This window comes from Harpia harpyja, chromosome 3 (assembly GCF_026419915.1).
Source record: "Harpia harpyja isolate bHarHar1 chromosome 3, bHarHar1 primary haplotype, whole genome shotgun sequence".
Taxonomy (NCBI): Eukaryota; Metazoa; Chordata; class Aves; order Accipitriformes; family Accipitridae; genus Harpia; species Harpia harpyja.
The window spans coordinates 11,737,440-11,764,354 of record NC_068942.1 but is presented as its reverse complement, the minus strand read 5'-3'; the positions used below and the strand labels follow the sequence as shown (position 1 = coordinate 11,764,354).

General features: G+C 38.7%; 1 protein-coding gene across 2 annotated transcripts in view; it reads right to left on the bottom strand.

The window, feature by feature from the left end:
• The window catches only part of PREP (prolyl endopeptidase), a 113,305-nt gene that overhangs the window by 66,023 nt on the left and 20,367 nt on the right, over positions 1–26,915 (bottom strand). For both annotated transcript variants that reach the window (XM_052781412.1, XM_052781413.1), the window contains exon 7: positions 16,057–16,162. In XM_052781412.1, the coding sequence (XP_052637372.1) occupies positions 16,057–16,162 (106 nt within the window). The remainder of the gene's footprint in view (positions 1–16,056; positions 16,163–26,915) is intronic.

Genomic DNA, 26,915 nt, shown 5'->3' with positions numbered 1-26,915 from the left:
TCAATTTTTATTGCATCTTTTCAAGCCAGTAGTTCTCAAATATTTTACACTAGCTCATCTTCCCGTGTCGTCCCACCACGTCTCACTGTTCCCAACAGACACAAACTGCCAATCTCCAAGCAGCCCAGTAGCCAAGTATAAGAGCCCCTACCACTGTCCTTTCTCCCCAAACTTCTTATATCTCCAGCTTACACAAACCTGCATTTAGCTTCTAGCCAGTGCAATCCCTTCCAATCCAACAACTCAGGCTGTGCTTTCCAACTAGCCATCCCTCTCAACTTTTTGCATTCCAGAAGTCACAGCAGCCCTTCACAGTTTCTATGTGCTCAGAGGTTATAACAAGAGCTACCTCTTCTGCTCCCCATGCTGCCTTATATCCCTCCTTTTGCCCTCTGTTCTCATGCTTCAGCTCCCCCAGGAAGAGGAGAGTGGGGCTCTACCCAGAGCTCTGAGTCAGTGACTCATATATCAGCTCTATGGTGCTCACAAGAAGAGGATCTTGATTTTTTTACTAGGCTTCCTAGCTGCTAACATAATACAAAATAAAGAAAAAAGTCATTATTAAGAACAACTTCAACAAAACCAATCAGCCATGCCATGTTGGTTTAAGTTCATAGCTGAGACTGATTAAAGAGCTTTCATTTATTTCTTGTTGCGTGCCAACAGATTTGTGCTAAATCCCCTCTTCCCTGCACCAACCATACATTCAAAAGAATAAATAGTCAAGGCTGACAATCTAATCAAAAAGAAACAATCTCATTTCTCAAGAAAGGTGAAAACCAAAATTATTACCAGGCATAGCAGCAGTAAGAGACATGCTACAGAAAAAGCACTGCTGGTTTTTTGTTTGGTTTTGGGTTTTTTGTGTTGTTTTTTTTTTTTAAAGTGTACAACAAGGTTTGCTAATATATAATTAGTTGATTACTGTGTATCGAGCTGTTTGGCTAATATGAGCCATTTTCACATATACCAAGAATAACAGTTAAGCAAAGTGATTAATGACAGAAGTTTACTTGTTTGACTGGTTCAACATACAAGCAAACTTGAATGCTGTCTGTATTCTGAAAGGCAAGTTTGATAAAATAACTGCTAAAAAATTGTGCCTTACAATGCTCAGCTACTGGGAAAATGTGTGTGTTTGTTTTTTAAAGAAATACTTCGCATTAGATCACTTTTAAATGTTTGTCATAAGAGTCAAGGCTTGAAAATCCTACTTGCAGTTTGGCAAGTTAAGTAGGGAAATCTGGAGTCTTGAAAGAGGGATAACCTTCTGGACATGAGCCCACAGTACTGTCCTTCCTGACACAATGTGCAGCTGTTACACCTCTATAAAGCAAAATTAAACTGTATTAGTCGGTTCAACGGCTGACAAAGAGTGGTGAAATCCCGACAAGTAACACATCATTTTAATTTTCCCTAATCTTTCTAAACCCTACACCATAAGCAACCAAAGAGGCAAGCACGAAGGGAAAAGCCCCCATGTCCACAGCTACTTGAAGCAGAGTATAGCAAGGGATTTCCCCCAAAACCTTGAAGAACAGCCCAGCTGTCTTCTCCCAGTGGTATCTTCTCCCAGTATTGTCTTGCCACAATATTGTGAATTATGACCACGGGTATCTAGTCTTGAGGAATGGAGTATTTGCAAAACACTTTGATATGAGATAATAAAAGCTTTTTTTTAAAAGTATATTTGGTTAAGTTAGTTGTAAACATAAAATTCCAATTGGTAGATCTGGTCATTTCTAACACGAAGAATTTTGTGGTAAAAACTAAGCCACAAACTGGGTTAATCTGGTGCGATTCACAAGATGCATGTGGTAGTAGAGGAGCAGGGGAAACAATATCCCCCAAGCCTCTTATCTTTTCAGACTAATTTAAAATTCTCATAAAAAATAGCTATATATTTGTCATAAGTTACTTATCACAGTGATTTTCTATTCTAAAAAGGAGCATTCTTGGCACAAATAGCTCACAATGGCCCACTTAAAAACCTAGCAAACAACCTGAATATTTGAAGAGGAAAATGACTCAGTCTGTATACAGTATAAAGATTATGAAGGGGGGAAGGGAAGCATGAAGAACATTTTAGCTAACCTGGGAAGCAGAAAAGATACTCAGATGCTCCCTGTAATGTTTGTAGAAAGAAACAAAAACACTGCTGTGTAGATTATCTTCCAGGGAAAACAAACTGACAAGGTTTATGACAGAAGATTGCACTGCAAATTCAATTAACCTATGGCTGTTGACAAAATATCATGAGTAATCACATATAGAAAAGAGGGAAGGGCTATCTGACACACTTAAAAAGTTTCAAGTGTAGAAATAAGCAAATCAAATCCTTTAAATTTCTTAAACATTTAGAAACAGTCTACTGCCTTTTATTAGATGTGATCTCAACTCAGAGTCAAGATCATTTTCTGCCCAACACAGGGCAAGCTAACTTCCACTGGTCCACAGCCACTGAAACATATCAAGAATCAATGAATGCACAAGATAGAACTGCCCTCAGTACAGCAGAACTAATAAAATGTCATGCTTGCACAGAGTCTTTAATGATACCATTATCTCCTCGTTTATAATTTAAACGGAGTACAGACAAAGAGAAGCCACAAATGCTGTGCAGGAAGTTAATGAAATGCTGTAACTCAAGATTACTAAAGCAATAATGAAGTGGCAAATATTGGGCAAATCAGGTTTCACAAAAAGATAACTTGTGAGAAAGTTAAGCCAGAGGTTCCCTCTACATCAAAGCAATTTGGTTTGGTTGACACCTGGAATACTGTACTAAAATGCACAGAAGTGACAGAAGTCCCAGCAGGTGATTTCCACAAGGGACATGTTTTCCCCAAGTACTTAAAATGTCACTTTTTAGATTCCAATTTGATTAAAATACATATGATATCTAAGCCAAGAAGCTCAGCTGAAGGGAAAGTATGGAGTGAAAATGGAGTCTCATCCCAAGAGACAACATCCACAGTCAAAGCAAAGACAGTATGTGTTCTCCACACTATGCCGTTACAGGAAGAACACCACCTCCTTGCACATTTTGTGATATCTCAGAGAGGTAGCTACTTATTGAACATGGAATGCCTATGTCCCATGTAGTTTCAACCTTGTCTCTCTAACCTCAACACTGCCTATTTCCTAATTTCAGTAGCTCAGGAGGCAGGTTATCATGCATTCGTTTCTGTGGCTCCTGTCTCTGAATTTTATAGAATGGAAATGTAGCACTGGACTGCAGGTTCCATGGGGTAGCAAAGAATCTGAAAGATAAATATTGAAATATTTCAGTGTTGTAATGTCCAGATCATGTTACAGATCTATCAAATATGGGACAAAACATGGAAATATATATTATGTTCCTTATTTGTAAGCCCCAGTACAGTAATCCTGCTATACTAGCAAGATGACTTCCATTCTGGCAAATGGAAACATCTCATTCTGTGAAAAAAATGGGTATTATTTAAAACAACCAAGATAGGTTTTAGGTCACTTACCTTTAGTTAAGTCAGGCACCTCGAAACAACAAGGCATTTTGATTTAGCATCACTGCCTACCAGATTCTTAGTCAGAAAACAAGACCAGTGGAGAAAAGAAAAGCTTAAAGGAGGCACAAACCCCCCTAACCACCATCTGGGATGAGAGACAGAGGAACAGTTACAATATTACTCTGCTGCTTTGGAAAGCAAGGCATTGTTCCTACTGCTTACAGATTGTTAGCAAAAAGCGGTGAAATCTTTATTTCATTCTGTTCCAGTTCTTGCCGATTCTTGTGGGACAATCTGGATCTTCCCTTTCAGCGTCAAAGATGGAAAAGGTGCAGATTCACTTATTTATTTGTATTGTCTAGAATATGCAATAAAAACAGGATAGACATGTAATTGAGCATAAATATGAAAAAAGGTCATGATTTAAGGAGGCAAAAAAGGTTTTACAGCTTTGTTTTTTCAATTGGATATGCTTATCCTGTTGCATTAATCTTTTCAAAACAGACAGAAACTAATGAATTTAATTTGAAATTAAAAAGGAAATCTTTGTCTTGCTATAAAAACATGCTACATGTAAATAAAAGTAAAAAGGGAAGACTACACATTCCTTCCATCTGCTGGGGAAAGGCATATCTGAACTCCTGTAAGCCTGTTATGGGCTATATTGTGTTGCTCAGTAATTCCCACAGTAGCTGACTCATCCCTGAATTCTCAGTCATCTTCTGAGTTCTGTCAGGCAGATATTTGATGAGCGTTTTTCATTTCCACATATGAAACATACTGTTTCATTTTGAATTCCTGTTCCTCTTTCTTTTCCCAAGATGGATCCCCCCTGCCCCACTCCTGCACTCTATCCTGCAAATTTAAGCAAAATAATTCAACCAGATACTGTGTTGTTTGAGGGAAAATGATTTTTTTTTTTGTCTTTCAGACCAACAAAACAAAACTTTACTCTGAGCAAGCAGGTCTCTTAACATATAGGTAGAAAAAAATTTCAAATAAATTGTACCATGTTTCTAGTATACACTAAGTTAGAAACAAATCCACAAATGAGCTAGCCAACCTTAATTCTAACAACCCTCCCTAAGTACAGCATATTTACTCTACTGCAATGAGAAACTGCAATGTAACTTTCTAAACTATGACTTTACAATATAAATTCAAAACTATGGGAAATTAGTTGATACCAGACTTGAAATATTCCACAAGAGTATAATCCCCTCCTATATGCCCATCTGTGTGCTGAATTAGACTAGTTCAGCTAAAACAACCCCCCAAAGATGAATATAGTAATGAAAAACTGTATCATAATCTCTATACATGACAGAGAAGACTTAAAGTTGTATATGCTTATATGAAATCTGCCACCTCCCAACCTCTAATTATATCCAGTGTAATATTGCCATATTGCATGGAATTTTCCGAATTTTTTTCTTAAGGCCTTCTTAAAATGGGAAAAATGATAAAAGCAATTACTATTTCTAAATAAGCTGTACAGTACACCATCAAACTATGAATCATTTCACAGCAACACAAATGTCTTTCACTTAATACAAGGGCCTCAACCTAGAAAGCAGAACATTACTATTCAGTACGAGAAGAGCTAGCCACACGTAACATGCCTATAAAATGTCTGGGATAGGAGTAGTTTAGCACCTTGATCCCTTTGTAGCTAAGGGAAGCCCTACCTTTTGTTTTGCCCCATCTAGACAAGAGAAGTCAGATCTGCCTATTCATCTTTCAGCCTTCCTGCTACAGCCAGGATGCTGCTATAGAGCAACATACTCAGGACGTTGAGCATGTGAGCTTCTACAGTGGTAGTGTGGCTTTAGTCCTTAAGTATATGCACATGCGCTTGTTTTTACCCACTGCTCAAACAGTATTTAAATTCTGATGTATCTCAAAGAAATTTAACAGGATAAAGGACAGTCCTATAACCAGCCTCTGTTAGATTTTAAAGGACAGGTCCAAACAAGTGTCATAGGGAACAGGGGTGTCAGGGGTCTATTACAGAAGAAGAGGGAAAAAAAATAGGGCGGGGGGAGACAACCTAATTACAGAATGACTACAAGACCATTTATAATACCAGAAAACCAGTCATGCCCCTTCAATTCCGAGGTGCATTCCATATATTAGGTCCTTTCCCTTAATCGCCAGCTCTGTTATTTTTTCTCTCCTCATTACAAAACCATAGTCCTGCCTCTGGCATATTTGACAGAAGTTTTCTTTCGTCAATCAACTTCAATCCAGTTACTAGTTTAGTCAATATCACCTTAACATGGTGTTAAAAAATAAATAAATAAAAATACAATGGTCATCATCTCAGCTTTCAGTTACAAATTCAGATATTTGTACGTGTCTTTCCTCAGCAGGCATCTCCAGGATGTAAAGGCATTTTGACCGAAATAATCGGAGCCTCTCCTCTTTCTATTCTAATGTTATTTCACCTCTTCTTTAAGGTCACTAAACTGGAGTTTCACTGTCAAAGCACTCTGTCCTTAAAACGTTCAAGAAGCATCTATATCAGATGTGTTATCTGCTAGATTTTAGGCTACCTATACTATCCTAGCATTTTCTTACCTTTTTCAATTTCCCTCATTTCCTCTTTGCCAGTCAGTACAACTTCTGAAATAACTAACACTTACTTAAGTAGTCCTGCAACTAGTTCTCTTTTTTTGAGATCTTCTTTCACGAATACCTGTGTCTTAACCAGAACATTTTCTCTCTCACCTCAGCTTTGTACTTCTTTCAAATGCCACAGGAGGAGTGTTCCTGTTTTAATTTTTGAAAGTGTCTTTCAGTTTTGTGGTCTTTCCCTTTTCCTTCCCTCCCTTTATTTTTAGGAGCATATAAGCTAACAGCCACGGGCACCCTTTGCAATCAGCACGGAGGTCCAGGCCTGTCCAGAGGGCTACTTGTATTCCACATGGACTGAATCATCCTGAGGACTCATTTCACACAGACCGTTTCCACGTAATAGCTACAGGGGGAGAACAGGAATGCAGGAGCCTCAGCTAACGGTCTAAAGAGGTAAATTCAGTCCATCATCTCCTCTAACACATCTAGGGTCTGGAAGTGATTCTCACTTTACCTCCAACACAGAATTCGGCAGTGACCAAATTCCTGCATAATGTAAGAAAATTCATTAACCATCTCATCTATACTTTGGATCTCACAGCAGTCAATGACGCAACTAGCTGTTGGATGAGCTTTGTGAACATGTGGCTTAGAGCAACTTAGCCTTGTTATTACATATTCAACCTACATCTCAGTTAATAGCCCATTCAAGAAAATGGGCATACAAATTTAAAACTAAACAGAACTACCCTATTTGTCCACCCTATATGTTCTTTAAACCATACACCACCACATCAGCTAATACTCCTTTAGTATGATATTCCAGTGCATTTTCCCAGTTATAGTGGTTAGACTTTATTTCAACTCTGAGAACACACTTGTCTAACACTCTCTGAATTGATCTATGACTTAACAGTTGTCATCTCTGGGAAAAGTTTAAGGAACTCTCTAGAAACCTAGCTGTGCTTATTACTGCCCCTTCTAATCCATGGATCAGTTCTGAAACTGTGCCATCTCAGGTCACCACAATCCCCCACACAATGACAAAGCCCTGCTGAACACTGTAACAATTCAAGTAAACAAATGCACACGAAGGGTGCTTCTTAAAAGTCCTATTAAAAGACTACAAAGCATAAACAGAATCTTGTATGCAGTGAAGAGACACTTAAGTCTCTGAACACTGAAACTAATGGACGCCGGTGTTCAGATTTGATTAAAGTCAGTTGACATTTTAATTCAATTTGTGTTAAGACTCAGCATAAGCAGAATGTCATCAGAGAATTCACACAGAAGAGAGCTGTTATGAATGTCACAGTTGAAGGACAAACTTCCATTGACTTTCATGTCTCTGATAATCCACATGAGAGAGAACCTTGACTGAAAGTCTTAAGTCTAACAAGAGAAAAATTTCTTCTGAAGCCTTCTTCACATCTCAAGGTCCATCATGTTACTCACCTGAGTGAATCTTCAAGGTACAACACAATCAAGTTTATGCTACAGCCCTTGCATAACAGGTTCTCACCCTGGCCACTTGACCTCCCATGCATTCTTGTGAGGGTTGCACCATTGGGACTCCTACCTCTCCATCACAACTGATTGAATTTGGGAGCCAATGGTTCAAAAAGCAAAGTGGGATTAAGCATCTCTTATTTCTATAGAAAACAGGCTGCATATCATGAACAGAAGACATCCACCCATACACATCCATTAGAGAAACCAATGATTCAGCAGCTATTCTAGGTTACCTCATCTTGTACTACAGTTGTACTGTTATCCACCTGACTAAGCAGGGCAAAAGTATCCTTGCAGGCTGACCAACCTAGTAAGCAGAGCTTTAAACTAGAAATGACAAAGAAGAAAGAGATTCTTCAACAAACAAGCAACAAAATTGTCGATGGGGTAGGCAAGCCAAGGGCCCAGGTGATAGGAACAGAAGGGACACAGCAATCAACAGAACAGAGCTGAAGTGGAATCTCTGCAAGCATAGGCATGTCAAGAAAGAAGTGCCTGCAGAACAGCCTCAGGAAGAAAGCTCTTGAACCTGTACTGGGGAATCAGCATGCTTGGGTGCCTGCCTGAACTGCCTCTACACTGATGCACACAACACGGGGAACAAACAGGAGGAGTTAGAAGTCTGTGTGCAGTTTCTGGGCACAAAGATTTCATTAGGATCACAAAGACATGGTAGGATAGCCCACAGGACTGGAGTGCTGCAATGGATGGATAAAGGCTTTTTAGGAAGGACAGGCTGGGAAGGTGAGGAGGGGAGTTGCCCTTTATGTGAAAGAGCAGCTGGAATTCATGGAGCTCTGCCTCGGGATGGGTCAGGAGCCAGTCAAGACCTTATGGGTCAAGATTAGCAGGCAGACCAACATGGGTACTACTGTAGTGGGTATATGTGATAGCCTTCCTGATCAGGAAGAAGTAGACGATGCCTTCTTCAGACAACTGGAAGAAGCCTTATGTTCACAGGCCCTACTCCTTATGGTGGAAATTTTAACCACTGTGATATCTGCTGGAAGGACAATGCAGCAGGGCTCAAGCAATCTAGAAGAATTCTAGAGTGCCTTGATGATAACTTCCCAAGGTGATCAAGAAGCCAAAGAAAGTGCTGTGCTTGACCCAATACTTAGAAACAAGGAAGAACTGGTTGTACATGTGGAAGTTGCAGGCAGCCTGGCTGAAGTTTGGTTGAGGACAAGTCACTAGTGGTGTAACCCAGGGGTTGATACGGGGGCCAATACTCTTCAAGATCTTCATTAATGACCTGGATGCTGGCAAAGTGTGCACCCTCAGCAAATTTACAGATGATACAAAACTGGGGGGAACAGCTGATAAACCAGATTGCTGTGATGCCATTCAGAGTGATCAGGACAGGCTGGTGAATTGGGCTGAATGGAATCTCATGCAGTTCAACAGAAGGAAGAATGAAGTCCTGCATCTAGGAAAGAATAATCCCAGGCACAAGTACACACTGGGAGCTCAGTGTCTGCAAATCAGCTCTGCAGAAAAGGATCTTTGAGTCCTGCTAGACAATAAGCTGACCATAAGCCATCAATGTGCCCTTGTATCAAAGAAGGCCAATAGCATCCTGTGCTGCATTAAGAATAATGTTACCAGCAGGTCAAGGGAGGCAATTCCTCCTCTCTACTCAGCACTGATGAGGCCACATCTTGAGTGCTGTATCCAGTTCCAGTCTCCCCAGTACAAGAAAGGTATGGACTTATTGAAGCAAGCCCAGCACAGGGCCACGAAGACGATTAAGAGACTGGAGCATATATGAGAAGAGGCTGAGGAAGCTCCAACTTTTCAGTCTGGACAAGAGAAGGCTCAGAGGCGATCTTAATGTGTATTAAAACCTGATGGGAGGGAACAAAGAAGAGGGAGCCAGACTTTTCTCAGCAGTGCACACTGACAGGACAAGAGGCAATGGGCACAAAAAAAAATAGGAAATTCAACTGGAACACAAGAAAACACTTTTTAATGTGGGGTGGTCAAACACTGGCACCAGGTCGCTCAGAGTGGTTGTGGAGAATATCTGTAGAGATATTCAAAACCCAATCAGACACGGAACTGGGCAACCCATTCTAGCTCACCCCGCCTGAGCAAAGGGTTGGATTAGATGACTTCAAGAGGCCCCTCCCAACCTAACCAATTCTGTACCTCACAGACTAGTGCTTGGTGAAAGATATCAGACATGGACATAGAGAAAGAAGGAGAGATGGAGACCATCTTTTAAGTTTACCTCTCTGTTTCCTTAGGACAACTTTTTGATAGAAATTATTAGTCATTACCATCATACTAATATTTCTACCATTCCTGGTTTGTGACCACTGCTTCTTAAAGGAACATAACTTTCATTTGGGCAAATTGCAACTGTATTGCTTCCTTTCCTCACTTCCATCCATCACCCAACATTGCTATATCCTTAGCTCTTGAATAGTTCAGCTGGAAACACATCATGACAAGAAGTCTGTACTCAATGCCAGGTAATTCATATCCCTGGCTGTAGAAGAAATTGACACAGAACAGGCTGCTGTGTGAAATCAACCTGGTTATATATATACGTAAATATATAAAAGAGAGGTGGGGCAGAGGCCTGAAGCACTGCTCCATGACTTCTGCACTATTTAACTGCTAGCATATCCCCTGTCACATTTTTAGTGTGTGCCAATTAGCAGACAGTACGCGGTCATAGTTTGGGGGACAGTATTTGCCAAGATCATTCCCAACAGGCAACTTGGACATAGTTGTGATATCTTGGAGGAAGAGAGCTCTGACACACAGAGGGGAGCTGGCATGTACCTGTTGGCTTCAGTGTCACAGTGCAGGCTGTGGTCAACCTGCTACTATATAGACATAGCTTCTGAGTTACACAGGCAGCATACCCCATCCCGACGATGAAGCAGTGGGAAGCCTGAACACATGCTTCAATCAGCCAGAAGATCTGAAGGGCTCAGGACTTCCAGCAGGAGGATGGTACTGAGAAGAACACTAATACAAACTATGGCTACATTGCAGCCAAAACCAGGGAAGGAGCGAATTCTGTACTAGGTCTGTTTCAGCAACAGCAAAAGGCAGTAGAGGTTATGTTGATGGGACCTCCGCAGAGGGGTGCCAAGTATTTCAGACTCATCTTCTCCTTTTCAGGAAATACAATATAAAAGGTACAGATTATACACTGATGCAAGATGGGAGTTGCCTTTTTGCTGCCTTCGGTTCATTTTTTAACCTGTGAGAATAGCAATAATTAATTATGCTGCTATAGAGATAATCTGTTTATTAATTGCATTTAAAAGTGTTATTAGGAAAATTAGAACCCAACTGCCCTAGAAATCAGATTTTTGTCAGTTTTGGAGATCACTACTGATTAAGAGACACACTATGAAAACATCCCACACTATTCTTTGAAGAGGCCAAATATATTTTCTTCTGTTCTCTCACACTCCCTAACGTGGTGTTTTTCAGCTTGTATTTTCATTTTCTATAAAACAAGAACGAAGACACTTTGGGATTGGACAAGATCAAATTATAATTATGAACTTTCAAAACACCCTAAATACTGAAAAAGCCAATCATTTGGGTCCAACTTTGGAAGAGACTATAATTACTGTTTTTTCACTGTTTTAATGAACCAGACTATTAGATAAAGTATGAAATAACAAATATTAATAAATTCTACCACTGTACACACTATGCAATGAATTCTGTTCTACAGAATTACTAATCATTCAGGCTTAGGAGAAGGAAGAAAATTTCTCATTTCATGTTAATGATGCGTCATTGCTAAGAGAAATTTCTTTGCACAGTCTTCACTGAATAAAGCAACTTAGTGCTTCTTTTTGGGTAAGGCTGTATTGTTTTCAAGAAACTACATTTTTCAATTTGCCACATTCCTATCGACTCATTTAAGGCTTCAGCAGACCCTGGATTGTGAACCCTGCGGTATTTATTCAGTACCTCTAAAGCAAGTTTTAATCTTGAGGACTGAGTCCTAAGACAACCAAAGTTAAAAAACAAACAACTATTACTGCCACATTAACTCTGTCTAGAAATAAAGACCATCATCAGTACAGTAACAGTTAAATGGTGAAGTGTGACACTAAAGTCAACTTTAAAGCTGTGAAACATACCTTATCATAATAAAGAGGCAAGAAGTTAGTCATTCATGATGTTAATAACATTAGTCTGAAGAAGACTAACATAGAAGTTACTATCAACACTGCAAAAAGATTCAATAATTAAAAGTTCTAATGCATCTTAGATAAGAAATAAACTACCAGTTCTTCAATATAGTAGATCAGAACACACCTGGACCTAGGTCTGATGCAACTTTTTGGTTATATTTTGTTGTCTTGTCCTGATATCCTTCCCACTGAAAAAGACATGCAGAATTTTCTAATGCAAACTTTGCCACAGGTATAAAAAGAGAAAGTTGTGCACACACACACTCACTCTTTCAAGTACCCTGCTGTTTTCACCCCTTCCTCTACAAATTTACATCTAATCTACAGATAGAGGAGACATTCTCCTCTTCTAGTTTTGGGCTATTACAGTTCCTAACATGAAAGAGGGACACTTTCGCACCTCCCATCTCCCAAGAAATTCATTCTGCTTCTTCAGAAGCAGAAAGTGTTAATAACAGCATTTATTTTTAGTTTTCAGAACTCATTTTCTTTGCTTTTGAACCACGAAAATACACACAGGTGTAAACAAGTAATTGCACTAATTTTTTACAAATCAAATTACCCCATGTTACTTTTCCTAAATCATGAAATATGGATATTTATCTCCCAGTAAAAAGGTAAGTTTCTCTATCTTGGGAATACACTATTGATCTATAACCATAAGGAATTGCCTTTCACACACATCCCTGCAGTTTTCCTACAGACAACCACCTGGCATTTTGGCAGTCAGTACTGAGGTTGCAACACTGAACTTCATGACTTCACAGCCATTTGTTAGAAAGGGGGCCAAATAAATAGCCTTTAGCATTGCAACAATCATCTCTAAGAAACAGCAACAGAGTTACAGTTAACTCCACAAGGCCTCAGTACATCAGAAGGAAAAAAAAAAAAAAAAAATCACTCTTCAGTGGTTGTATATCTTGACTATGAAAACATGTTCTTTTTTAATGAAAATGGTTTAAACAACTAAGAAATCTGATTTCCTCCTGTCAAAGGAAAAGAATTCACTACTAGCAATCAAAAATCAAGAAAGGTGCCCCTAAGTTAGTTAACATGACATTTTGAAATAGGTGTTTCCGGTAATAAGTCACAGATGAGAATCAGTTCTTTGCATTTTTGTGCAATTCTAAGTAACAGAAAATTCCTTTACTCACAGTTTTACATGTAGCATTTCAAACTATGCAGTGGTATGTTTACCTTGGGACAGAAACTATTTTAAAAAAGAGTAGTTCATGATTACATGATTGAAACGTTATTTTATAAACAATATATGCTACAGAGCCACTTTAAAAACAATCTGTTGAAGCGTGTCATTCTATAACTAGGGTTTTGCCACAATCTTCCTAAGAATTAGAATCTCATCCATTAACTTTTGCTTAGCAGTTGCTTTTACTTCCTCTCCAAGAAATACGTGGTGTAAATAATGGACGCCATGTAAAATATTATTGCCTGTACCTTTCAAAAAGGCCTCATTGCCTTTTGTGTTTGATGTCCTCTGAATAAGTCTAAAGAAGTTTGAGACTTAAAAGATCTAAATCATAAAAAGGAAATTTTCTAAAGAACTAGCGTGTTCTTGGACAACCTGGGTTAAAAGAGCAAGTAGGGAAGAAAAAAAAAATGTGCCTGAAAGTCTAATTATTTATCTATATCAAGTACCATCTATGGCACTGGAAAAACACTAGCTACCCTACTTTTCTTTCTTTCCTTCATATTTTTTTCAAAACTGAGATATTCTGAACACTAGAATGGATTTTTGAACAGATCATTGTAAACAGGTCAAATAAAAAGGCTCAGATTAAACATTGAATAGTTCTGAAGGAGGAAAATGGCAAGAAGTATCTTAGATGTCACCAAAGGTATGAGTTCTACTCATAAATAAAGTCTGTTGTAAAAGACAGAAGAATAATGTAGTACATTTTAAAAGTACAGATACTTTTCCAAGACACTTGATGCTCTTAACACTTCATTACAAGTGGTATGGTTTGATATTTACCTAGACTTTCGTACTGAACACTGCATTCTATGGACGGCATAAAAAGAGCCAGTATTTTTGTAGCTCAGTTTTTTTCAGAATGTGCTTGTTATACGTAATTCTTTAAGCATCACTTAATCTTAACCCATGTGAACATACCTTGAAATATTACCGAGCAGTCTGTACAAACTGGCAGTTAAATACAAGTCTTAAGTCAAGAAATAGAGTTGCCACTAAATTCCATTATTCTAGAGCTGCTTATTTACTTATCTAAACCAGCTTAAATAATGAAATTTGGCATTTGTTTCTTGTAACCTCACAACCAACCTCTTGCTGTCCCAGAAAATTACAAGTTGAACTGAAATTACACCTCTTGTGGTCTAGATTGATAGAGCCAAGAATTAAGCTTACATACATTACTGCTTGCTCAACTTACTGCCTCTGACTACCAGAGGCTGAAGGACCAGTGGTTCAGGGTGTTTACATTTGCATAGAAGATCAACTCTAGGAAACATCCCAGATGTTTACTGTTAGGTCAGTGCTTACTAACATGGAGGTAGAAAGACATGGGTAAAGCTAGAGTCTTTGTACTGAAAATGCACATGGCAACGTAGTGAGACAGATACGGAGAGTTCCCAAGTTTATAAAATAGAGAATTTGTGCAAGCAAATGGTTACAGCTAGATCTTTCCTTTTATAGGCAAAAAAGGAGAATTTGGAGGGATGGAACAACTCCCACCCAACAACAAACAAATAGAAAGGCGAGTCAAAGACTGGTTCAGAGAAAAAACTTCTTTAAAACAGCATCTCCAAGCCTGGAAAAGGTTAAACTCTAGGTTTACCTTATACCAGGTAGTACAAAACAGATACTTCATTATCTCAGCCACGGTCTTTCAAGGCTCAATGCTAGTATTCTCTTCAAGGTTGTCCAGTGTATCTATAAATAGGAGGGTGAATATGGAAGGCGAGCTATGCTTTTTGTGTATTCTATCTCTAGCTGGAAAGTGTCAACTTGAATGACAGTGCAATTTATCATTTACGAAAATGCTTCACTGTATAAAATGACATTTTTATCTACAGTTTTATGTTTGTAATAGTTGCATGGAAACCATCTGTAATAATTTTGATTAGACCTGCCATTTTCTACATTCAAGAGGACATTAAACAACTACTCAGTTGTCCAAGACAAGTTTAGAAGTAATTAAGAAATATCCTTTATAAAAAGGAGAGAGTGACATGTCCACAAATCAAAATTAATAATTCCCCAGAAAGGAGTATAAAACTGTTAACTATCATCACTAACACTTAACTCACCAAAATTCAAAATACTGTACTAAGACTTGTTGATGAACTAAGGGAAGACCACACAACCACATACTGTAATAAAGGCAGAGAGAAACAGAACTATACACCCCATATTGCAGAGCTGCTATCAGTTCTAATCACACTCATAAGCCTCGAATATTCTGTTTATGGGCAAGAGAACAAGTTTCTTGAGATCCAGTATTTAACAAGGAGCTACTGCAGTATTTATTGTTTCTGAAGCTTTCAAAGACAGAAGCCACAAAGAATCAAAAAGAGCTAAGTTGTGTTCTATGCAAAGCACATATCGAGGAAGAGATTTCAAATAATCCAATACTCTGGAAATACAAAACCACTGATCAGTGAAACAACTAACTATGCCAACCATCAACAATAGCCATATGGAGCAAAGTACCATACTTTCAGACCATACCACTGAGGCTAAAAAGCCAAATACACAAAAGCCAAAGGCTAACCCAGCTAGAAGGCAAGGAAGGAGCATTTCATGAACGTGTATTTGAAATATGAGTAGATACTTCTACTGTAATAATAATGATGCTACAAAGCAAAGTTATTTTACCAAAATATTAGATGATTTTTGTTTGTTTCCTAGTACCAGATGGAGAAAAAAAAATATTACCTATAAAGCAGGTACTTTTTTCAAAAAAGGGAGATCAGCACTTGAAGGAGGACACAGGGATTTTTAAAACGTAAAAAAAAATTAAACATGGAAAAGTACTAGTGGTATAGAAAGAAATGGAACATAGACTGGTAATGCTGCTTATATTATCTCAATTTTTCCTTGTGACCTTTTAAACAAACTACAGAACTAAGAATGGAGTTTTCCATCTACTGATGCATAACAGAAAATGGAATGCTACCAGCAGCAGTGCAGCATATTTTCTCATAATCTCTGCATTAGAAAAAAGAGAGGAGGTTAAGCAATACACATATTTAAACATAAATCAAGTATTTCAAGTCTTACATTGTCTTAAAGTGAAGGAAAACTTACAAAGCAAGAAAACACATACCTGATATACCCTGAGACTCCATCTGTAGATCACAGTACCACAGTCTGTTCACTGGATCACACCCTTCTCGGATAGATAGCAAGACGTATCGACCATCATCTGATACCTGTAAGAAGTTACAGAAAAATCGAACACAATTCATCCTCTGGAAAAAAAAAAATCCGACTTGAAAAGTTAAGTTCCTAAACCCCTAGCAAAAAATAAATTGATGCTACGGTTAGTTGAGTGAACAGATGTGCATGGAATATGAGAACTCACCAAGAATCCACACTCATCGCTTACATCAACAAGTAACGTAAGTATAGTCAAAACTGAACAGCATAATGTGTTTATTTCCACCATGAATTAAAAAAAGAAAGTTTATGACTATTAAAAGTATTCCAGCTAGAAAGGTGTCTAAATGAGTCAGGGTGGATATCTGCTCGACGGTGGACCTCCCTGGGCTGCAGGGTGACAGCCTGCCTCACCATGGTCTTCCCCACAGGCTGCAGGGGAATCTCTGCTCCGGCGCCTGGAGCACCTCCTCCCCTCCTTCTGCACTGACCTGGGGGTCTGCAGGGCTGTTTCCTCTCACATGTTCTCACTCCTCTCTCACAGCTGTTGTGCAGTGTTTTTTGCCCTTTCTCAAATACGTTATCACAGAGGTGCTACCACCATCGCTGACGGGCTCAGCCTTGGCCAGCAGCGGGTCCGTCTTGGAGCTGGCTGGCATTGGCTCTGTCGGACACGTGGCAGCCCTGGCCTCTTCTCACAGAAGCCACCCCTGCAGCCCCCTCCCAGTATGAAAACCTTGCCAAATAAAACCAATACGACAACTAATGTAGAGCACTAACCTGACATTTCAGTAACTAAGAATGGGCTCAATATCTCAGTCAATACCTTCAACGTGGAGAAGTTTAATTGAATCCACTATGTTGAATATAAAGCACTCTTTGGTCCCGTGATCAGCCGGATTTCCGGGCTTCTACTGAACTACAGTACTCAAAAAGAACCCTCCTACATCAATTAAAACAGCTTTATGTAGTTCAACAGAAACTTCTCAACAAACTACAAGGCAGCCACGTCTGGTGATGTAGGTGTCCAGTTTCTCTCTCGTCACTGACTATAATGTCAGCATTCAAATCCAATGTTAAATTGTGCAAGAGTATTTGCTAACTTAGCCATCTTTGTAAAGACACAACAGAGAGACCAGTGGCTTTTGTCCAAAAAAAACCTTAAAGAGTTTCTTGTGAAGATGACATCAAAACTTCTGAACTTCCAAACTCCTTTACCAAGGTATCAATTCCATGCAAAAGGGAATTTAGCTCCCCTCCCCCAAATCCTATGGAAATAAATGGAGCCCAACAGTGACATGAGAAGGACCAGTGACATGTATCTCATCAAAAATCTGTAATTTGGGATATACACATTAATTCAGGTATTTTAAGAGATGCAGAGATGTACCAGGACTGCACTTGCTTATCAAAAGAAAATCTGTGCTGCTGAAACTGCTAATACTTAAGTGAGAGAGGCATTTATCTCAGTCAAGTCTTTATTTTGACCCCTGTGTAAGCACTCCTTTTTTCCTGTGTAACCTATCAGCTAAACTGAACCTATAGAAAAGAGTTTGTCACTAACTTCTCAGAACAGGCCCTCAGTACATCTTACAGGTCTACACAAACTGACTGCAGCCTCCTCTACACGAGGAGGTCTCCTCACCATGCTTCCTCTCTCTAGCAACTCCAACACGGTCAGTGTTTGAGCCTGTGAATATCCTAGATATGGCAAAATCTAGGTTCATGAAACAACTCTAGATTCACACTCTTGGTGAATTAAGCCCCATTAAAATCATTTTGCTGATGCATGCACACCTCTACACACGCCATCACAGTACTATGTACAGAGCAGTAGAGTTTAATCAGAACAATACCTGTTGTTTGAATGGGAAACCCAAAATTTAGTTGCTCACAATGGCAGGACAATGAAAACCATCAAGTCGGCACTTGGCATATGGCAAACATGCTTGCTCTGCATAGCTGCTCTGTCAATCTATTTTTTAAAAGCAAAAGCTGAATGCTCACCTACTTCATACTGTTATTTACAGTACAACATACAACAGAAAAAATTACCCAAGTGGTAGAGGCTAGCTTTGGATTTCTGGCTGCCTTAAGGTATCTGCCAGCAGTCCACCTCAGAGTTGGAAAAAGGCTGGCAGCTTAGTCCATCTGAATGACAGTCACAATTCACAGATTTTCCCTCAAGTTTTCAAGTGATGGAATTAATAAGGTGTGTTTTCTGCCACAAAGCAGTATGAAATTTCTTAGAAACCATCCAAGCTGGTAATTTTAAGTGTACTTTTGCTTATTGTGGCAAACTAAGTAACGCTTACAGAGTTTTCATTTTTGCCATTTTCATTAGGTTTACACACACAAAAATGTAATGCTGCTGTTAAATGAATGTTATAAACTACCACCACATTATAAATTTTCCAGTGAAGCTTCTTGGTTTGCTTTTGCACATGCATGTACACGCACAGTTTCCAAAATGGTGTCTCCTGGTAAAGTCATCAATGAATCCTTCTTTCTATTTATGCTTTGCAAACATACTCTGTTTCCTGGCAAAGCTTTTGAAAGTGCAAGTCCATCAAGGAAAGGCAGGAAGTAACAGGAAGTCATCAACTTAAAGTTTCCCTCTCCTGACTGAGCTGTTTCAAGCATCTTCCAAAATTACCAGATTTAGATGTTTTCTTAACAGCCTATACAGAATGCTGTTTCCTGTCCACATTCTTATATGACAACATCTAATGGGAATTTAAAGCCCTAGTCACAAAATATGAGTCTGAGTTCTAGAAACTTTCTATTCGGCCCTAAACACATCTACAAAATAATTCTTATTCATATATTGTAATTACTTCTTAGATTTACCTGAGTTAATATTCATAACATTAGTTGTGCAAAATATCTGTAGAATTAGTTAAGCAAAACAAATTTCAGAAGAATTAGATCCTAACTATACTGCTATTCAAACAGATCCACAGTTTTGAAGACACAAGAAGGGAACTTAAAAGAATACAGAGCCAAATCTCAGTACGTGAAAGCTAACAAAAAACCCCCAACAACCAAAGACCCCTGAAAACAAAACACCCCCCCCCCAAAACCCACAAAATGAGTGTTTCCAAGTTGTACTTTTTACAGGCATTTTGTCAACAACTAATTATACCACTAAAAAAAGTCCATACAGCTGAAAAATCACATGGCAAAATAGAAAAGAACACCTAAGATTCCTACTGGACCAAAAAACCCCATTATAGGAAACAGCTAAGATAGCTTTAACAGGGCAGCCTGCAAAATTGAGACATTTTGCCTCCTCCTTCCAAGATGGGAGTATATCCAGAAATGAAAACCAAGATTAGGTGATCTTTTTTGAAAGAGGCATCTTCGGTGGTTTTAGACAAATATTAATTGCAGGTGTCAGTTTTAAACTACTGACTGCAATATGCTGCTTAAGTAACTGTTCATACTCGTAAAAGCACCGAGTTTCCTTCTCTTCCTCACCAACTCATAAAACATGTTAAATAATTGCAAGTGGCATACACAAGTATAAATTTCAGTTAAATTCAACAGTATGACACACAAAATTCTTTCAGTCATAGTCAGAACCCACATAAATTTGTTCTTTGATGCTGCGAGTTAACAGTTAACAAAAGAGTGCTCGCTTTACTAAGGAAGAAAACTTATTTGCAAATTTCTGATGTTGTTGTTACAAGCGCAATTCAGAACCTCTGATGACAGCAAATCTGAGTACATCTAATGAGTTTTTCCTTCCACGTTCCCAGCTGGACTAGCGAAGAGTTGATAGCAGTTTATGTTTAATTTGAACCAGAAATTCCCAAAGCATATTGCTGTTGGGATGCCAATTAGGTCTGTCTCTATCACTAAAGCTATTCTTACATCAGTGAGTTCTATAACCCAAAGGAATTTGACAGAAACAGGACAAGACACTGTTGACTGCAGCATGCTAAAATGTTTAGTATTATACCACAGATTTAGACATCCACATTGCAAGTTACAGTTTGATGAGCAAACACTGGCAGCAGTACTAGCTTATACAGTCTTCACCTCTAGCTCTTCCTACTGCTATGGTTGCTTGTATCCATGCAAGTTCATTCCCCTAGTCATGTCAGTACAAGCATTTACCATTTGTGAAGTAAACCAGACTGGAGAGCTGATCCAGCTGAAAAAATAGCATGTTAAACAAAAAAACAACAAAAAATAAAAATTGAAAAAAAGGGAAAGAAAAAAAAGAATGTTAACGCAGAAAAAAAACCAAAACAAAGAAGAATCCAGGAAGGGGAAAAAAAAGAAAAACACACAATAAAAAAGGAAAAATAATAATAGAAGTAGTCCCTCTGCCAGATTATTATCTCAGCTCACTGTGCAGTTGCACAAATGGCTAACACACTGCACCAAGCAGCTGGAAACATGAATAACCGGCAGATTGCTTAAGGCAGCTCAGATGGCAGTACTGATGAATGTATAATCACGGCCTGAATGCCGCTGACTCTTCTATACCGTAAACAGACAAGAGCTTGGGTTTCAGAATGGCAAAAGGAAATAGGATTTCCCAACTATCATTTGGGTTATTCTTACACTGCTACATCATCTTTATGAGCTGAACTGCAATCCTCACTCTTGGCCCACAAACTTATGAACTGATTTTTCATACCAGTATTTCACTCAAATCTTAGAATGCATTCATGGTTCAGCATAAGGGAGACAGCTGTACTGTCAGAACTGACAGCTTGGATCAGAAGTAAATTCTCCTGGTTTCCCACATCAAAGCTGAAAACGAAACTCATCTCAAGAATTTCTGAGAGAGATCTGGAAAGCTAGTCAGTGCGCATTTCTCTCATTAAAATAATTTCTATAATTTCAAACAACACACACTGGTAAAAGGTAAGGAGTTTATAAAGCAACTGAACATCTTAAAGTGACATTTAGGTCCTGTCAAAATAGGACAGAAGAAATCCTGTAGCCTTTCAACTGGAGCTTTTAAAAACCTTCAGCATTAGCGATGATTTTATTGGTATAACACAGCACTAATTCCTAACTCAGCACTAGTAAAGGAAGGATTATTTCAAAGAGCTGATGTTGGTATATAGTTCGTAGTTTCACTGCTGTCATTCGGTCACTTGGCAATTTTGAATTTATTAGATCTATTATTTCTGAAATACTTGCTGTGACCATCTTTACACCACACAAACATACAGAAGTATCATTACGATAGCTGTGCTCCCAAGTGCTATTCTATTTAGTCTTTCAAGAATCAAACTCTTCGAAGTAAAATCTTTATAGAGTAGTTGTGGTTTATAGTGGAGTATTTTTTGGTTTTTACTAGCAATTTTGTTTCAGTGTTACCTGTTCTCTCCTTTTTGATGAAAAGTAACCACTGGTTAGAAAAATATTAAGAGATGAAGTGGTTTACCTGTAACTTCAATAAATCAATGGATATCAAAAGACAAAAAAAATATTTAAATCCTAATTAGTAAAAGGAGCTTTCCAACTACTTAAAGTTTTTCTTTCATTACCAAATATAGTTAATTCACCATACAAGCCATATAAGGAACCCCAAAGAGTTAGATGTTCTGCATTTATAATAGCAGTAACCATTTACGAGTACCCACAGCAAAAGTGAAGTTAAATATTTTGTCTACTAGCAGCACATTTCAGACCAAAAAAATCATACATAATTAAACAAAAAAAGAAAAAGAATGAACAGGAGAAGGCTGTCGGATTTTCAGACTTCCTGGATTTATGTATTACTCTTCAACTAAAACATCAATAGGAGAGACATTAAAGCGCTTTGTTTCCAAGTAAAGTGCATGACAGCAACCTCAGTGAATATTAATGCTAGTTCTTTGAATACTACCTGGGTAGTCACCACAGCAAGATTGAGGATAAGGAAGAGGTCTCTATTTTTAGTTCACAAATAGGGGCCCTTTGAGTGCATAGTATTATATTATGGCAACTATATATACACATCATTCCTTTTTAAGCTAACCAATTAAAAGTTTTACCACCTTTACCCTTTTTATTACCAAGATGGAAAAAAATCTAATCACTGTATAATTTGTTTCTGCATAACAAGATATTAAAAAATTAAGTAAAATTCAGTTATAGATAATATGCCTATGTTGAGGAAAAGATAAACCAACTTCTCCTTTAACTACAGACATTAACACTATTATAATCTACAGCCTGATCTGCATCTGCAGTTATTTTACAAGCTACTGCTCTTCATGCACTAGTGCCCTTTGCATATGGAACAAGGCAACTGTCATTGCTACCTAATGCATTTCCAATGAAACAGAGCAAATGAATCATGCACACACACACAAAAAAATCAAAGCTTAGAAAAATCACAGAATCAAAGCTTTCAAACAGAGCCAAATGGTCAAATTAGTAACTGGACTCTGTGTACCCAGTCATGGGAAAGTCGGACCATCCAGAGAAGGCAAGATGGGTGGCAATAAAGATGCAACCATGCAATGCATGGCATGAATAAGTAGGAATTAAAAACTCATAACATTTCACTATATGCTATGTATGTAACAGTTTAAAACCACCCAGAGTGACTGACTAGATTTTATTTTTTAATTCATTTAGAAATGTACCTAGTTACCACAATAAAACCGACTGATGACAGTGGTTACTTCCTAAACATGCCGCACAAAGATTTTTGCATAACACCACTGAATGTGAATATGACTTGACTAAGAAGAATCTACATGCAAGAGACATTTCAGATTGATGAAGAAATTACCTGCCTTTATCAATATTTTAGAGCTTCCTATCCGATGAGTAAAGTAAAATACTGAACACAAAAAACACAAAGGACATAACTTCTACAGTGAAAAAAGTAAAAATTCTTGTAAAATTTGCCAAAACATTTGGTCAGTAAAAGATGACAGCAATTACACTGTCGAGGCAGCCTCAAGTGTTCTAACATCATAGATGTGCACATGCTCCCGTGCCACAAAGTTCTACTTGCACCACAACAAAGTCAAGAACCCCCACTGTAATCTGCCAGCCTTTCAAATTCCACTTTTATTAACTCATTATTAGAAAAAGCAAAGCTATTTCCTTTCCTAGAATAGGAAACAGTTTTTTTCATTAGATATAATGATCATGAAGTGGTTTTTTTTTATGGGGGTGGGGGTTTTTTTGTAATGAAAGGAACATAAAGCTATGTTCTGACATTATCTTTGCAGTGGTACCAGAAAGTCACTGAAGCTTGCATATAGCTCCTATCACATTTTATGTTCTAGCCATCTTTTGAGAAGATGAGGATTGGGGCAAGAACTCCCTTTCACTAAGTGACCTCTTGGGACTGTCTGCCCAATCCAAGGCCCCTGAAGCTGGTACTCTAAGGCTGCAAAAGCTTTGTTTTATTTTCTATTTGCATCATACTGGTTTAATCAACTAGATTTCAGAAGCCCTAATGATAGGTGATCACAGGAATGGAGAATTTCAGGATCAGGTCCAACAGAAACCACTTACTACATTCTGAGGAGCAGGCCTGACATACTCTGTGCAGGACATGGACTGGTTATATGTAAACAACATGCTGATGTGTTCTATCCATCCATTCCCCAGGTTAGAAAAATTGCTTTGGGCATTAATTCAGTTTCATTATTCCAGGCGGGTTTTTATTCTTGGATTTCAGATACAATGTGCTGGTATGAAAAGCATTTCTATTCTGATGATATCCTTCTGAGCCTCTGCTAAGCTTTGGGTTGAAGGAGACCTAGCAAAGCCAGAGAACTGGGATTCTGACCCTGGATCATCGTGCTTATGACTGTTTCAATTGCAACAGGACGTCAGACAGCCTTGTTCAGAAGAGGAATGCAGCAATATGTACATGCATATTTACATGCATTCTCTTTCTTAAATCTAGCACAGAGTAAAATCAGTAGCCTTCTGAGGTGACAGACAAACATCACACCATTTTTCCTGTGGCTTTCAGCTTGCTTTTGAGTGCAATGAAAGCACCAAAGCATCAGCAACCTGGCTATGTAAGAGATTACCATCTACCATAGCCCCAGGTGCAGCCAGAAAGACTGCCTGCATGTTTCTTAATGGTAAAATTCTCCAGACCTATTGCCAGGACTGTAGGACGATATTCACAGTAGGCTTCTATTCCAGATTCAGCCTTGACAAAGATAGTGTAAGGATTTAGAAAAATTTCCACAGTCCTGTTTTATCCAGCAGCAAGTCTCACTTGAGCAAACTGACAATGTTTTGAGCCCTTCCCCTTCGTGCTGCTTACTCTTCCCCTGTGGATGCTGCATTTCCACGTTCCTGCAGTGAAAACACACCACAGTCAGCACACATCTGGCACAGCTTACTCCTCTGTGCTCTGAATTTCATTGCAAGATCGCCTCCCTAGTTGAGAACCACTGATGTTAACTGACAGCTCTAAACAGAGAAAAAAAATTTAAAAAATCGTCAATTCAGGGACTGTGCACAGTGTTTGTTAGACAACAACATGAAAAATTGTACTTGTTTTACTGCTGGCAGAATTGGGATGGGAGGGTTCCCCTCACCCCCTCCTTTCTCTCCTGTTTATTTTCCTGCCAGTACCACAGGAACTTCTAACACTACCAACTGTGAAAGGCTCTTATATAACTTATTGTTTAACTTTGAGAATAACAGTCTGGCTGTGAAAGAGAGATATGCTCTGTGAGTCTGGAGAGGAAGCAAGAACATGCCACTTAGAGAAGAATGGGAAGCACCTCTTTTCAGAGAGTAGCTATGACATTGTCAAGGTTTTAAAAATCTGCATACCAGGCTGCCCTCTACTGGGATGTTATTCAAATAAACTCCATCCCTGCTCTTCCCAACTCCCCCACTATCCTAGAATCTGTACTAGAAATACATGTGCTTTTTCTAGACTAATGAAAAGATTTGATAGTCTCTTTTTCAAAACTTATATATCTGACTAACAATAAACAGATTTTTTTCTTCCTCACAAGCAATCCATTCAAGTGAGGAGCTGGAAATGCATCTATTTCTATGCCAACATAATTTTCAGCACCACAGATTTTGTTTAAATCAAGCATACTTGGGGCTGGTGTTGAATGTGTAATGAGGAAAAAAAATGAAGTTATTTTCTTGCATGTTGTCTTGTAAATGTATTAAGCTGTCAAAATTTTACACAACCCTCTGTCGTGGTTTAACCCCAGCCAGCAACTAAACACCACGCAGCCGCTCACTCACTCCCCCCCACCCAGTGGGATGGGGGAGAAAAATCAGGAAAAGAAGCAAAACCCGTGGGTTGAGATAAGAACGGTTTAATAGAACAGAAAAGAAGAAACTAATAATGATAATGATAACACTAATAAAATGACAACAGCAATAATGAAAGGATTGGAATGTACAAATGATGCGCAGTGCAATTGCTCACCACCCGCCGACTGACACCCAGCCAGTCCCCGAGCGGCGAATCCCTGCCCCCACTTCCCCATTCCTATACTGGATGGGACGTCCCATGGTATGGAATACACCGTTGGCCAGTTTGGGTCAGGTGCCCTGGCTGTGTCCTGTGCCAACTTCTTGTGCCCCTCCAGCTTTCTCACTGGCTGGGCATGAGAAGCTGAAAAATCCTTGACATTAGTCTAAACACTACTGAGCAACAACTGAAAACATCAGTGTTATCAACATTCTTCACATACTGAACTCAAAACATAGCACTGTACCAGCTACTAGGAAGACAGTTAACTCTATCCCAGCTGAAACCAGGACACCCTCTTTTAACCTCATCAGTGACCTAGTTTCTTCTCTCCATTAAAAATACACACCACACTGACTTCTTGCAGTGCACCTGAGATTACTGATTTTTTTGAAGTATCATGGCAATGTTATTATTTCGCAGTCTCTGCAGGATCTCCTTGTCAGGTGCTTTTCACTTGCAAGCAAGGTATTTCCCTCCTTCGACCCAATGGTTACAAGACATGCAAATTCTGCTCTAAACCCAAGTCTGGAAGTTCAAGCTCTGCCCCCACTCTAGAGAAAGGTTTGGTAATTGAGACTAGACCACCCACACCACAATCCAACTGTCTTCACTGGAGCTTGTGTAAAATGTAAGAGAACCCAAATGTCTCTACCTATTTGGCCCAGCAGGGCCCTGTACAATAAAAACATTTGTTTATTAATCTGATGGGAATGCATGAAAGCAGACCAAAAAAACCCCCAAACCCACCAAAACACAAAATGTTGAGCTGTGCAAAGCTGTATTTTAAAATCTGTGGCAGCATATTAGCACCAAGTAAGAATATTCAGGACAGTGCCAATAAGCCATATAATTTGATTTTTACTAAAGATATTTTAATTTTTCCCCCATTACTTTGCGGTCTTCCACTTTTTCAAACACATACTTCAAAAAATTGACCAGAAAACTTGTTTGAATGGCCTGAAAAGAAGATTTTTGACCTACTGCACAAGGATGAAAGCACATTTTGCAACTGCATTTTTTGTTTTGGTTTTTTTTTAATTGCATAATACGTTTTTTCCTGACCATTAAAAATCATTTTTCATTAATATCAGGATGACAGAGCCACATTCTACAGCTGGAACTCACAGCACAACCCCAGAATATCAGCTGTTTTAAAGTACTTTCACTTAGATAAGCTCAAGATTATTTACCAAGGTGGATTTCTGCTTTACCACTCCTCCTTAAAATAGCATTTCTTCTTAAATACCAACACCTCTGGAAGTTTATGCCTCCTAGAGGTCAAGAAAACAGTCATAAACAGCCATATTAATTTATAAAACAAGAACCCACAGGAGTGAGGTGTTTCTCTTTTCACCACCCTCCCCACT